The sequence below is a fragment of the Triturus cristatus genome, chromosome 3_1, assembly GCF_964204655.1.
Source record: "Triturus cristatus chromosome 3_1, aTriCri1.1, whole genome shotgun sequence".
Classification (NCBI taxonomy): domain Eukaryota; kingdom Metazoa; phylum Chordata; class Amphibia; order Caudata; family Salamandridae; genus Triturus; species Triturus cristatus.
In genome coordinates, this window is record NC_140583.1 from 1,067,971,224 (window position 1) to 1,067,986,792 (window position 15,569).

Sequence of the window (15,569 nt, forward strand, 5' to 3'; positions counted from 1 at the left end):
ACCAGGCCAGCCTCTCACATGAGGGTAAGCTGTGTGTGCTTAGGGTAAAATCTGTAATTCTTACTCAGTTTATGAGAAAGAGTGTCTGTGAGCATATCTTTGATTACGGAGGAAATCAAGACCAACGTTTAGGAGAGAAGGATCCTGTAAATCCTGGAGTCTATTATGTTTGTGGGAAGCATGCATATTTTATGTTGCCAGAAATTAGTACGGCACTTGATATTTGGCTATAGTCTTCCTGAAATGTTATCATGTGGAACATCTGAATGACCCAGTGTCGGGGTCATATGCTAGGCCAAAACGTGGTAGTCAATCAATCAATAAGTTTTATTTCAAATTAGAACTATAAAAGCATGATTAAAAAAAATTATAATGTAAAAAGATAAATTCACATAAAAGGTTAACATTCCAATGTCTTAGAATTTCCTTCACAGAAAACGTTGAAGTATAAAGGTTATACACCAGATATAAAATATAAAAAAACATAAAAACTAAACTATACAACAGATTGTCAGGTAGAACATGCAGTGCTGAAAGAATTTAAATCTTACCCATGAGGGATTGGGTTCATAAAACCAATAATAGACTTAAAGTATAGAGAAATGACATGCAAATTGCATTGTATTTCAAGAAAAGTGAGAGAGATAATAAAATACAAGAGGCCACGAAAGCTTTCACAAAACCCCTCCACGAGATAAGATTGTGAGTGGTGCAGGAATTGGGCAAAGAATGAGAGTGACGCTTCTAAGTGCTACTTCAAAAGGGACATCAAAGGAAGCTCTGTCAAAACCCAATTATAGTTGGTTCATAATATTGCCTCTTATACACCGACTCCAATTTAGGAACTTGGCAGCAGCACAGACAAGGAATTCAGTAGTGTCTGTGCACAGCAACCTAAGTACCATGTTACATTGCCTATTTCCCAGTTGCCTACAAATCGAAATCAGTCCCTGTCCTCAGGCTTTCATACCTTGGAAATAAGAAGTAGTGAAGTAGAGTTTCGTCCACCTGGAGGCAAACAGTACCAGAGTCATTGGCGCCTTTCCCCTTCTTACAGAAGCTCTTGACGGGCAAATTACTGTGACAAAACTTGATGTACAATTGCCTAGCTAGGGGGGCTGAGATATAATCAAGGAAACCTTCGAAGCCACTCTGAATTTTGACATCCATAAAATCTGAGGTGAGAGTGCCTAAGTTCTTACTGCTTACTTCCGATGAGCACATGTGTGCCTAATATAGTTCCTTCACACAGGTTCTGGATATAGGTTTCTGTTGTGTCTCATTGCCGCAATACTCCTCCAAGCCCAATAATGTCAGGATGCTTTTAGGTCAATTACCCATTTTATTTTCCTTCCCTTGTCCATATCTACAATTTCTTTAAATGCACATTAGCAGTTTTCCAAAGCTGGAGTATTTCTCAATCTCCACCAATAAAGGATAGGGCATAATTCAGCCTTACTCTTAATTGGGTGTATACCCATATCCCATAATAATGGGAGCATTAGGGTACTCCTGGGTAGTAGTAGTGCTTCTGAAATTGTACGGGATATCTTTGGCGCAATGATCCCTGTTGGAGTGGTCTTACATGATTTAAAGGTTAGGAAGTTATCCACTATAGTAGATAAATTAGCTACTAGTACAGCTGGGAAGCTCTTAGCCATTAACACTGAGATGATAGCTATTAGGTCTAGGGTTATGCAGAACCACCTTGCATTAGACATCCTTTATGTGAAAGAGGGTGGTGTCTGTAAGATGTTAAAGGTTCAACAATGTTGTACTTACATAACAGATAAGAGTGAGGAGATAAAGACATTTGCTAAGAACATTACAGTATTGAAGGAGGATTTGAAAGAGGTAGAAGCTACAGTGCTTGGGAAGCAATTGGAAATGGATTTGCCACAGTAGGCAAGTGGTTTGAAAAACTTAGGTAGTTGGATTCTAGGTTACATAGTGAGACCCCTTATAGTAATCACCATCTGAGTGATTGGTTTATTTGTTAAGTTTAAGGGATACAGGTTTTTATAATCAAAGAGAGAGGATCAACCTGGAAGGAGGGTGAAATGAAAAAGAAGGGACATAGAACTGGAAGAGAGTCAGTGTTGGTTCTATGATGAGATGAAACATTTGGAAAACACAAGATGTAAGATGTTGAAAACAAAGTTTTGAGCTGGTCTCATGAGATAAGATTCATGTGATATTGTGATGGCTATCCTTGCCATCAGAGGGGGAAGTAGAGAAGCATGATTTAGGCTCTTCCCTTTATACATCATGAATATGCATTTATATATTCATATATAACATTCATTTTCCAAGTGTAGTTTAACTTCATTAGCATATGTGTTACATTTAAACAAATCAATAGAGTATATTTATTTCAACATTACAATTATATACACTAGAGAGCATTAATCGATTTCTGTAACCATGATGTGCTTATTTACATTTAACACTGAATATTGATTTCACTTTGTGTATGTATTTCCTATTATAATTCACATCTATTATGATTCTGAAAAGCTTAACTTGCCATAAAGCCTCAACTGCAAATGCTTTTTAAAATGTGCCAGTGTGTTAACTTTTCATTCTGTAGGTGCTTTATCAGGTTTCTCAATAGTTAAAGACTTAGGGGCCGATTACAATGCGGTCGTAAAAGGCTCTTACCCTCGGTCGGAGCCTTTCCAACTGCATCGTAATATCCCAGTCGGATTCCGTTCCAACCGCCTCATTACAATGTAGGTGGTCGGAAAGGAATCCGATCGGTAATTCCGGCTGGCTTCCGACAGGCTCAGAGAGCCCATTAGCCAGTCGGAATGCGGCCTGTAATCCCAAGGGCGGCTCATTCCGCCCTTGGGATTACAATGTCTGGTTTTGGTAGACTTTCCATGCCGGTCTTTCCAACACATAAAGGCTGTCAGAACTTGCATTTGAGGGCCCCCAGCAGGGCTCCTTTGTGTGCACGGCCTCCTATTGATCACTGCACTCCGTGGCAGGCCCCTCAAGGTGCCTGCCATGGGTGCAGGGATGAACTGCACCTCCCATTTTAAAATGGGAGCATGCATTCCAGCAGGTTTACGGCCGGAATGCATGCTCCCATTGTAAAATGTAGGAATGTGACTGAACACTGTTCAGTCGCATCCTAATGGGCTGGTCGGGACCACCGACTGGGTGTTGGTCCATCCTATTACTGAGACGATGTTGGGCGGTGGCAACTCCGCCCGACATCGCAATCTGCCTCTTATTGTTTGTATTAGAAAACGAATATTGAGACCTGTGGGGAGGAAGTTGGCAACGAACTCGGAGAAGAAATGGTCCTTCTGTTTATCACACATCAGAATGGTGGGATGCTCAAGGTTGACCACTGCAGTCCAAGTTTTGATGAGATAGGAACTTAGTTAGCTCTTTGAAACATTTAGCTCTTTGGTTGGTTCTTGGTGATGAGAAGGAGTTGTGGGTGTTTTGAAGCAATTGTTACATTTAATTGCTGTTTCCGTAGTTAGGGAAACAGATATCTCTGCTGGTCTTTTCCTGAATCTGAAGCTTTAGGCTAAACACTTTTCTCATTTCTCTGAACTTCTACAAAAGTTTTTTTCTATGCTGGCACCTTCTATGCTCCTTAGATGGAAATCCCTGTAAGGTACTTTTGTTATTAACCTAAGTTGAAACTAAAAAGGGGACTTTATTTATGGAACACATTATTGCAACAATCTGTTTCATGCCTTGTGGCTGTTACTATTCTGTATCTCATATTATTGTGATGTAACTTACTGACACATTTCAGTCTTTAAACAATATTGATGTAATTGGTGAATTTACGTTTACTCAGCATATATACTGTATGGATTAATATCCTAAAATAAACTCATTTAATCCAAATTATTGATTCTTGGTCCTTACTGAGGAGTGACATTGCTTCACAAATTGGATATATATTTCTAATTTTAACTCCTCTACTGCGCTTCAAGTCAACTAAAAAAGGTCCATACGACCAATGGGGAAATATATTTGATAACTGCACTAAAAGACTAAGGTGCAGATAGCAGTGCACAATCAGGAGTAAATACAATCATAGTTGTGACATAGATGTGAGGAATGGCAGCAAATAGCAAACATCTGAAGGCCAAGTAAGGAGACCACGACTGCAACGGGCAGTCACAAAATATCCGGACTGTAAAATATCTTTGATAATCAGCCCATGGATGCAGGCCTTTTTCCAGGCATTATTACACACCTTGGGAAGGAGTTCCTGGAATTGAAGTCAGAAGACAACAGAGTGCCACAGGCAATATCAGTTGGAGAAAGTTGCTGGATGTAGGAGCTGCAGGCGGGGACAGTATATAGGAGTTACAAAGTGTTGTTTGGTGTGCACCATGGGGCTGAGGAGTTGGTCTAATAGGAGTTGTGAGAGAGTTTTAGATTGTGCTGACTGCTGATTGTGTAGATTGGCCTGGTTGGATTATTGGCTGGAGGAGACTTGTTTTTCTTGTTTTATGTTTTATTTTTTATAGTGAGTACATGAATGAATGAATGAATGAGTTTATTTATAGAGCGCTACGTCCACTCCAGGGAGCATCTTGGCGCTATCAGACCGAAACAAAGGACATAGCGGTAACAAAAGAAATAGAGAAACAGATGGCAAGATTAGCATGATAGCAGAGAGAACCATGGGCATCAGAGCATTTTACAATAGGACTAACAACAGCAATAAAACAATTACAACATGAAAACCAATTACAATAGGACCGAAATAAAACAATCATTTCTTGAGTACGCTTTGTTCGGTTTGCTGTCTGAGATGGGGTGAGTGTTTGGTTAGGAACTGTGGAACATATATACCTGTGTCTGATATAGACTTTCAGCCTTTTTCTTTACTTACTTGGAGCTTGCGACGATACAGAGTAGACTGGAGCTGTGGTGCCTGTTTGCTCTGGTCCTTCAATAGTAGACACTGTCGTGCTCATGCCACCTTGACTGAGAGTCCCAGTGGGTAAGCTGGGGCCTGTTGAGATGGATGAATCCACCGATTTCCTTTCTGTGGAACAGAAGAATGAAAGTGGACTTATTGTGTGGCATTAGTATCTTCACCCAAACCTCAACAGTTTTACACCGACATCTAAAATATGTCACAGCCCTTTGACGTTTAACAAACACACAATAGACACTCACTGGAAAGAATGATGCCCACTGTGAGTGCAAGGAGAAGCAGCAGCAACAGCAGGACCAGTGTCAGAGCTAGCAGAAACTGCGGGCGCTTCCACAGGGGTCTCTCTTTCATCTGCCCTGGACTCCAGACGGCCACGGTCGCTAGAAGGGAGATTGCAGAACAAAAGAGACAGCACTCAACCAAGGTTTGATTACAGGAGGAGCTTTTCAAGTGAGAAGTCTGTGCTCTTAGGCCGTTTTCTCTCTGGCACCCTAACTCTGGCATCCGCGGACTACTGCCCTGTTCCTCTAGGCCATCTGTTCTCTGGCCTAGTGCTTCAGTCCAATGTCTCAGGTCCCGTGTCCTTGACCTCTCAGGTCCATTGCATGTCACAGCCATGGCCCGGTACTTCTAGGCCCCTTGACCTGTGCCTCGTGCCCCACACGGCCAATGACCTATGCAACCAAGGTCCACTGCCCTGTGCATCACAGATCATCTGCATTTCTCACCATTCATTGTGGCCATCGTCTCAAAGGCTCACTGCCATCTGCTTCCTATGGCAACTGTCCTATGCTTCCAGGGTCTCCATCTTGTGTCCATAGACCCTCATTCCTTTGCCCCCGCCCCCTCATCTGTCCTGTGTCCCCAGTCCTGAGCACTGGGTCCCATGCCACTTGCTCTGTGCATCCCAGGCCCTCTACCCCATGACTCCCAGGTCCTTTGCCCTGTGCCTCTAGGCCTTCTGACATTTAGCTCCAGGTCCTCTGCCCTTTGCATCTCAGTCCCACTGCCACATGAGCATTTCTCACCTGACTCCTGCCAACATCTTTCTGTTGAATTGGTGTTTTCTTGTTCTGGGGGTTGGCAACCCTCCAACACCGGTTCACTCTCGGGTTCGAAGACAGGATTACAAAACTGAACCTGCCGAGGGGAGAACAAAGATTTTCTACTTGCACATCCTTTTAAATAAAACACTTTATGTTCTGAGTTTACTATTCATTGACTATAACCATTTTGTCTTATAAAACATGCAAGTTTAAAGGCGAAGTCAGCCTTGTTGAACCAACTGGACATGTGCAGCATCCTCACTGCTAAAATACACTGATAATATGTATGATGTATTTTACTGGTTTAACCAATGCCTTTTTATGAATATGCTTAAAATTGCAAATGTACCCCAAAAACTATAAAATGTATTATTTAAAATATTTGGACTGAACTAATACTGCTCCAAACAAACTTCACATTATATACAATAATGTCTTACTGCATGCTGTTCTGCCATTGGCAAAATTGCAGTACCAAGCTCTTATTAAAAACAAAACGTCATTATTGTTACTGTTGTTGTTTGCAGTATTTGTATCTGTATTCATATCATACCATTGACCAGAATATCTTGGGCATATTTCTACCACGCAACACAGGGAGGCAAGCAAAGTTACTGCACTACATTGGGTGAACAGGAGAACGCGGAAAAGCAGCACATGTGGAAAGAGGAAATAACGATTTAGGAATACAGCGTTTTGACGCATTCCAGGTTTACTAGCTCTAGTAAATCAGGAAATGCACCAAAAGTCCATGGGTTGAGTACTGGAATGCCCATGTTCCACCCGTAGAATGCCTCCAAGCTAGAAATGTACCATAAAGCAGTGCAAGCAGCTGCGCTGTATCACATATATTTACAAAGGCACACAAGGAAGCACAAATCGCCCCTTGTATGGCTTTGTAAATATTACTGAAGCCTTTGTGTTGTCCTTGCGTTGGACCACACAATGCAACACAAGGACAACATAAAGGCTTCATAAATTTGGGGCTTGGTACATCCCTGGCCAGCGCTGGAGAAACATCTATGTGTAAGACGTTTTCTATCAATGCTGAGGTAACAGCCCAATCCTGTGTTAGATTGTACTACCCACTGGTAGGACTACAACTCTGTGTCAGACAGGATCAGACTGGGACAGAAAATAGGCCCTGGCACCGAAATAAAAATGGCCCCATTAGTAACTTAGGGGCATATTATCAAGGACGGCGTTAAAAATTACCGCCGGTTTAGCGGCAGAAAACTGCAGCTAAAGCAGCGATAATGGGCTTGATAATATGCCCTGGAGAATTCCAATAGAAGTCCATGTTCTGGTGTGAACATGGGCTTCTATTGGAATTCTCCAGGGCATATTATCAAGCCCATTATCGCCACTTTAGCGGCAGTTTTCTGCCGCTAAACCGGCGATAATTTTAACGCAGTCCTTGATAATATGCCCCCAAGATAGCTAAAAAGGTGGCCGGTTTTTACAAATTAGATCAGTTTTTAACATGAAAAGATGCGCTGTATAAGTGTTTTGCAAGGTATGAAAGGAAGGCTGCATGGATTTGTGCTTGCTGAAGGGAATGTTTGCTATAATATCAGAGTAATCAACAGTAAAGACCGGCCCAGCAGACCTTATAACAGGCACACAAACAGCCAAAGAATCGTCCAACGCACTGACCTGTCAGATTAGCCCATAGGGCAGTGCCTGATTGCCCTATAGGGCAGTCCTGGTGTTGGAAGATACGGGCTATGGTTACGATTACTGTCTAAGGGTGGGGCTACGCCTGTGGCTTGTATGATGTGGGCCTCTGCTAGGGTTACATTACATTGTTGTGATGTAGGTTACTGAATAAGGGCCTTCTTACGAGTCTGGCGGTGCCCTGGGACCACCGCAACCGCCAGGGATCAGAGATCCCTGGTGGTGGTGCGGCAATCTTGAGGCCTCAATAAGCTAGGTGGGCATATTATGAGTTTCCTCACTGCCACACTTTTTATGGCAGAGCGGCCGCCATGAAAAGAGTGGCGGTGAGGAAATAGAGCCTCTGCGCCATGGGGTGCATGCAGGTGGTGCGGAAGTGTGGCGGTCCCGCTAGAGTACCACCAAACTCATAATAGGGCCCCAAAGCTGAAATTATACCTATGAGTTGAGGTTTACTGCCCAGTCCTGGAATTACTGTGATGTGTTTGTTTTCTGCCCAGCACAGCTGTACACCTGTGTGTAGTTGGTTATTACCCACCGCTGTGGTGGCAGCTACAGGCAGGAGGCTACTGTTAATTGCTGATATTAAACTGCCTGAGATAGGGTTGCAATTGTTGAGTGGAAGGTGCCTGTGAGGCACAGGGTAACATCTATGTGCAGTGTGATACTGCCCAAAGTTGAGGTTATACATGTGTGTGTTGGGTGGAGTTTGCAGACTAACTAAAAATGTATCTGTGTGTGTGTGTGTGTGTGTGTGTGTGAGAGCTTACAGATCAGAAGTTAGGGCCCTAGTTTAAATCAGTTAAGCAAGTGCAGTGGAACCAGGACCAGGGGGTATGAATGGCGACTGTTACCCAGTTGATGGTGATCATTTACAACTAGAGGGGCAGGGAGCATTCATTGCTTGCTTTAAAACCCATGATGGCCTTGCCAAGGCACTGCAGCAGCTGTGGTTTACCTGTGTGTGTATGGGAAGATTCAGCATCCTGGTGGGGTTACTGCCTACTGATGGAAATACTGCTGTGAGCATGAAAATTTACTGCCCAGCACTTGGCTTTATACTGAGCTAGTACAGACTGTAGTACAGTACAGTACAGTACAATAAAGTACAGTACAGTAGAGGCCCCGATTTACAAACATCTATGCTGGACAATGCAGCACTAAAAATGCCTGTGTTACATCGTACCAGCACCATAAGTTTCATCTATACACAGCATCGCATGACATCGACATCTGTGCATGCATGCAAGCAAGCAAGCACCACAACATGCCACAGCACTGCAATGCACATACAACATAACATTGCAGAGTAGTTAAAAATTAAAACTACTTAAGAAACCCACTTAAGAAACCCACCAAACTCAAAGGAAATGCTCAACTAATTATAATGGCCGAATTTCTCTGGTTTTGTACAAGTGAAATGTCCAACTAACTATAACGTCCCTGAAACCTATGGTTTTTTCAGTGAAAAAAAAAAGTATATATATATATATATATATATATATATATATATATATATATATATATTCACTGAAAAAACCATGGGTTTCACACACGTTATAGTTAGGAATTAGCATTTAAAAAACCTTAGAAATTCACTGAAAAAACCATAGGTTTCACACACGTTATAGTTAGGAATTAGCATTTAAAAAACCTTAGAAATTCAGTGAAAAAACCATAGGTTTCACACACGTTATAGTTAGGAATTAGCATTTAAAAAACCTTAGAAATTCAGTGAAAAAACCATAGGTTTCACACATGTTATAGTTAGCTGGACATTTTACTCGTAAAAAACCAATGAAATTGCCCCGTTATAGTTAGTTCAGCTAACTATAACTCGCGCGCCCGCAATGCACTGCTGATGACGTCACATATTACATCACTCATGACATGGTCAGTGACATCACTCATGACATCACTGATGACATCTCAAATGACATCACTGATGACATCATCCAGTGAATGTGGGTTTTTCTGAAAATTAAATATGTTTTATATATGTATATCTCAAGGTCGATGGAAGAATAAATGGGTATATAAGTGTCTAAATGGATGATTTGTTTTTGAAAAATTGATTGTGTAACTGACTGATTAAGTGTATCTCTCACTTTGTGTATAAGTGGCTGCATGGGTTGGTGAGTAGCTACATGGGTGTCTATATAGGTTATTAGTTGTTTTTTTGAGTATCAGTCTGAGTGTCTGCATGGTACGGTGGGGGGGTTTACGTAGTGCATAGATGCATGAATGAGTGACTCACTGTTTGTATGTGTTGAAGACAGCATGTGTGCAGGACTGTATGGGTGGATGAGTGTGTGTATGGGTGTGTTAGTGAGTGAATGACTGTCTCAATAGTGTCTTCAGGAGTAACTACATATGTTTTAAACTAGTATATGTGAGTATTGGTGTATATATGTGAGTATATATGAGAGGGAGAGATTGAAAGAGTTCCTGTATGAATAAGTATGTGTTTCTATAAGTGATTGTTTAAAAGACTAAGTATGTGTAAGTTTCCGTAGAAGTAAGTATGGTGGTGTGTGTATTACTGTATATGCAAGTAAATGGATGTTTGATTCTTTATTAGCATGAGTGACTATGTGTGTGAGTAACTCTACAAATGAGTGGCATTGTGTAACAGGATGTATAGGTGTATGAGTACATATGATGAGTGAGTACATGTATGAGTGACTGTGTAGGACTGTTGGTGAATGAGTGGATGTGTATGTGGATCTTTGAATTACTGATGAGGTTGTTGTAACTGGTATTGGTATGTCCATTGTTTTGAAATTTTTAGTCTCTATTTTTGAATGTGTGTATCAAAGATTATATTAAGGTGAGAGGAGGTCTGTCTCTCTATCACAAGGATGATGTCATCAGTGATGTCATCAGTGATGTCATTTGAGATGTCATCAGTGATGTCATGAGTGATGTCACTGACCATGTCATGAGTGATGTAATATGTGACGTCATCAGCAGTGCATTGCGGGCGCGCGAGTTATAGTTAGCTGAACTAACTATAACGGGGCAATTTCATTGGTTTTTTACGAGTAAAATGTCCAGCTAACTATAACATGTGTGAAACCTATGGTTTTTTCACTGAATTTCTAAGGTTTTTTAAATGCTAATTCCTAACTATAACGTGTGTGAAACCTATGGTTTTTTCACTGAATTTCTAAGGTTTTTTAAATGCTAATTCCTAACTATAACGTGTGTGAAACCTATGGTTTTTTCAGTGAATTTCTAAGGTTTTTTAAATGCTAATTCCTAACTATAACGTGTGTGAAACCCATGGTTTTTTCAGTGAATTTGCAAGGTTTTTTAAATGCTAATTTTTTTTTTTTTTTCTTCATTTTTTTCAAACATATTTTTAATTTAATTTTTTACCTTTTATAAAGACTATGCTTAATTTTTTAAAATCATTAAATATTTATTTTATATAAATTTTTTAAAATAAACAAGTAAAATTTATTTCTAGATTATTTTTTTTTTTTTTTTGTTTTTTTTTATAGTACGCGTACCGTAAGCTCACGGTAAGCGTACGGTTCACGCAACGTCCGTAATCTATCTACGCTGCTTGCGTATAGTTACGTACTTTGCGTAGCGCGCGTACTGCGCGTGGGACGCGTGCGCGCTTACGCAACACGCGCACGTTACGCGGAAGTGCCGGGAAATGACTGTTATGCGCATGCGCGCAAGCGCGTGTCTTTTTTACGCGCACGCGTACTTTTTGCCGTAAGCGCACCGTAAGCGTACCGTAAGCGTACGGTAGGTCATGTGATCATGAAACACAACTTTTGATTGGTTGAAACTACTTTCAGTTCTAGAACACTCCTACACCACACCCATTCCCCTCATTTCTGCTTGTGATCCCTTGGGAGAAGGAGCTGGTTTGTCTTTGGGATACGATGGCAGAACAGCAGAGCTCTTCTGAGAGTGAGGCTAGCACCAGCAGCACTGTCTTGAGGCAGAGAGCGAGGAAAGTAAAGCCTTCTTATGTTTGGGATTATTTTACTTTTCCAGAAGGCCAGCAAAAGGTGAATGCACCCTTAGTTACTTGCAAGCTGTGTAAGCGTGTACTTTCTAGAGGTAATCCTGACAGGAAGTATTCCTTTGGGAATCACACCATGATGAGGCACCTCAAGGATGTACACAAAAGGACACATGCTCAACTTTTTGGAGGTAACTCTTCAGAAAGACGAGCCAGTACATCCACAGCAGCTCAGCCTGGACCATCACCTGCAGAGCTTACTCCTTCTTCTGCAGCTCAGGTGAGCCCTTCATCTGTGGGGGGAGAATCTCCTTTTGCTGGCCCTCTGGAAATGAACCCTCGATTTCGGAAGGTTGATATTCATTGCACATTTTGTAAAGCTCTAATTTGTTATAGGGAGACCAGTGTTTCCCTAGTGAATAACAAAATAGATCAGCACATTTGTAGCTTTGAATGATTTTCCCATGGTTCCTTTCCTCTGTCCCTGCATGAACACAACGGTTCTTTTAAGAGCCAACCTTATCTTTCATCTTTTTTTTACATTTTTTTTAAAAAACTTTTTTTTTTTTTTTACCGTACGCGTACGGTAAGCGTACCTTTTTTTTTATTTTTAAAAAAAAAACACTAAAAATCATTTTTCACATTACAAGGTCCTTGAGAGACTACAATTATTACTATTGACTTACCATACTCACTGAAAAAAATATTTATTCATTTGTTTTTTTAAAAAATAGTTTTTTAAATGGTTGTAGTTTATGAAAATTTTCTATATCGATCTGAAAAAAAAGAAAAAAGTATTAATATTTTTAAACCATTTTATAATACAGTACACATATTTACATTTTTTACCAAAAAATATTTTTGCCTTATTTTTTTTTTTTTTTCATTCCACCACCGTGTGTATTCTCTGTGACTGCCTACACTCCAGCAGGGGCAACCAGCCTTAGTGATGCTGAATGTATTTGCATTACAGACTTAAACCTGAAAACCCCACTCGCTTCTAATTACTGTGCATGACTATACATGGCAAGCACATGGGTGTGTGCTAAGCCTCTGCTTCTTCCCCCAAAAATTCGCTCCTCTTTTCCATCTACTGCAACTGTGAAATCACCAGAGCAAAACGCAATAAATTTCTGCCTATAATTCTTCTATGCACACAGAGTCATGTTTTCACATTAGTGCCAAAACGAAATTTCTTTGCCAATTTGAAAGCACACTTACTGTTCTTTTTTTTTCGGGCCAAGTGAAAATCTCTTTTTACACTTTGAAATCACTTTTACAGACTGACACATTCTGAAACCTTTTTTTTAAATTTATTTAAATGCACATGTCCAAGCTGTTTTTTTTTCAGACCACCACCGTGTGTATTCTCTGTGACTGCCTACACTCCAGCAGGGGCAACCAGCCTTAGTGATGCTGAATGTATTTGCATTACAGACTTAAACCTGAAAACCCCACTCGCTTCTAATTACTGTGCATGACTATACATGGCAAGCACATGGGTGTGTGCTAAGCCTCTGCTTCTTCCCCCAAAAATTCGCTCCTCTTTTCCATCTACTGCAACTGTGAAATCACCAGAGCAAGACGCAATAAATTTCTGCCTATAATTCTTCTATGCACACAGAGTCATGTTTTCACATTAGTGCCAAAACGAAATTTCTTTGCCAATTTGAAAGCACACTTACTGCTCTTTTTTTTTCGGGCCAAGTGAAAATCTCTTTTTACACTTTGAAATCACTTTTACAGACTGACACATTCTGAAACCTTTTTTTTAAATTTATTTAAATGCACATGTCCAAGCTGTTTTTTTTTCAGACCACCACCGTGTGTATTCTCTGTGACTGCCTACACTCCAGCAGGGGCAACCAGGCTTAGTGATGCTGAATGTATTTGCATTACAGACTTAAACCTGAAAACCCCACTCGCTTCTAATTACTGTGCATGACTATACATTGCAAGCACATGGGTGTGTGCTAAGCCTCTGCTTCTTCCCCCAAAAATTCGCTCCTCTTTTCCATCTACTGCAACTGTGAAATCACCAGAGCAAGACGCAATAAATTTCTGCCTATAATTCTTCTATGCACACAGTCATGTTTTCACATTAGTGCCAAAACGAAATTTCTTTGCCAATTTGAAAGCACACTTACTGCTCTTTTTTTTTTGGGCCAAGTGAAAATCTCTTTTTACACTTTGAAATCACTTTTACAGACTGACACATTCTGAAACCTTTTTTTTAAATTTATTTAAATGCACATGTCCAAGCTGTTTTTTTTTCAGACCACCACCGTGTGTATTCTCTGTGACTGCCTACACTCCAGCAGGGGCAACCAGCCTTAGTGATGCTGAATGTATTTGCATTACAGACTTAAACCTGAAAACCCCACTCGCTTCTAATTACTGTGCATGACTATACATGGCAAGCACATGGGTGTGTGCTAAGCCTCTGCTTCTTCCCCAAAAAATTCGCTCCTCTTTTCCATCTACTGCAACTGTGAAATCACCAGAGCAAGACGCAATAAATTTCTGCCTATAATTCTTCTATGGACACAGAGTCATGTTTTCACATTAGTGCCAAAACGAAATTTCTTTGCCAATTTGAAAGCACACTTACTGCTCTTTTTTTTTTGGGCCAAGTGAAAATCTCTTTTTACACTTTGAAATCACTTTTACAGACTGACACATTCTGAAACCTTTTTTTTAAATTTATTTAAATGCACATGTCCAAGCTGTTTTTTTTTCAGACCACCACCGTGTGTATTCTCTGTGACTGCCTACACTCCAGCAGGAGCAACCAGCCTTAGTGATGCTGAATGTATTTGCATTACAGACTTAAACCTGAAAACCCCACTCGCTTCTAATTACTGTGCATGACTATACATGGCAAGCACATGGGTGTGTGCTAAGCCTCTGCTTCTTCCCCCAAAAATTCGCTCCTCTTTTCCATCTACTGCAACTGTGAAATCACCAGAGCAAGACGCAATAAATTTCTGCCTATAATTCTTCTATGGACACAGAGTCATGTTTTCACATTAGTGCCAAAACGAAATTTCTTTGCCAATTTGAAAGCACACTTACTGCTCTTTTTTTTTCGGGCCAAGTGAAAATCTCTTTTACAGACTGACACATTATGAATCCACCATGTGTAACTACAACAAAAACAATTCCCATTTCTATTATTCATTTCTTAAGTTACCACATACATCCCCTCTCAAACTGTAAACTCACCTTTAAAATTAGTTAGTTGTGAAAGAAATGTGTCACTCAAACAGCAGATTATCAGAGCCAGGATCTCTGTTCTGTACACCTCTCTCCTCTCAGCAGAACCAGATAATGGCAAACTTTCCCTCTATTTTTCCACACATATACATGTAAGTTTCAAATCTCAGTGCTTCCCCCTTTTTTTCAAATGTAATGACACATTTCTATTGGTTGAAAACCAACCCTTTTCCAAAAGTACCCTGCCCCCAACTTGACTTCTGCCTAGTACCCTTCCCCCAACTTGACTTCTGCCTGCTACCATAGCAACAGCTCATGGAACACTGCTGTGTGCAGTTAGGTCAGAAGTTCGACACACAATGTTTCAATTCCACAGAGCAAGAGTGCTTGACTTTTCAATCCTAACTGCAAATCCATAGTACTGTTCTTTGGTTACACATTTTTTTGTACCAATACAAAACATGCTTCTATTAATTTTCACATACAGCCTAGTTTTTTTTCTAGAATGGTATGAAACAGCCAATCAGTTCTTTTTGTTTTGTTAAAAATATGTATGCCTCCATTTCCAAACTGTCTTTCTTTTCATATTGCCATTCTACTGAAAGACACCTCCTGAGTGCATCCAGTTCTCCTTTGAAGATGTTCACAGTGTGGATTGTAGGGCACAGCTATGTCTTCTGGAGTGAAAAGTTTGCAGAGAAAACAGATATGGTGAGAGACCTTG

The 15,569-nt window shown here is 40.5% G+C and overlaps 1 protein-coding gene across 3 annotated transcripts in view; it reads right to left on the minus strand.

Moving 5' to 3' along the window:
- Nucleotides 1-15,569, minus strand: part of MFRP (membrane frizzled-related protein) — a 179,919-nt gene that overhangs the window by 68,654 nt on the left and 95,696 nt on the right. For all 3 annotated transcript variants that reach the window (XM_085645926.1, XM_085645927.1, XM_085645925.1), the window contains exons 2-4: nucleotides 5,950-6,061; nucleotides 5,164-5,301; nucleotides 4,874-5,029 (exon numbers count right to left, since the gene is read on the minus strand). In XM_085645926.1, the coding sequence (XP_085502052.1) occupies nucleotides 4,874-5,029; nucleotides 5,164-5,301; nucleotides 5,950-6,061 (406 nt within the window). The remainder of the gene's footprint in view (nucleotides 1-4,873; nucleotides 5,030-5,163; nucleotides 5,302-5,949; nucleotides 6,062-15,569) is intronic.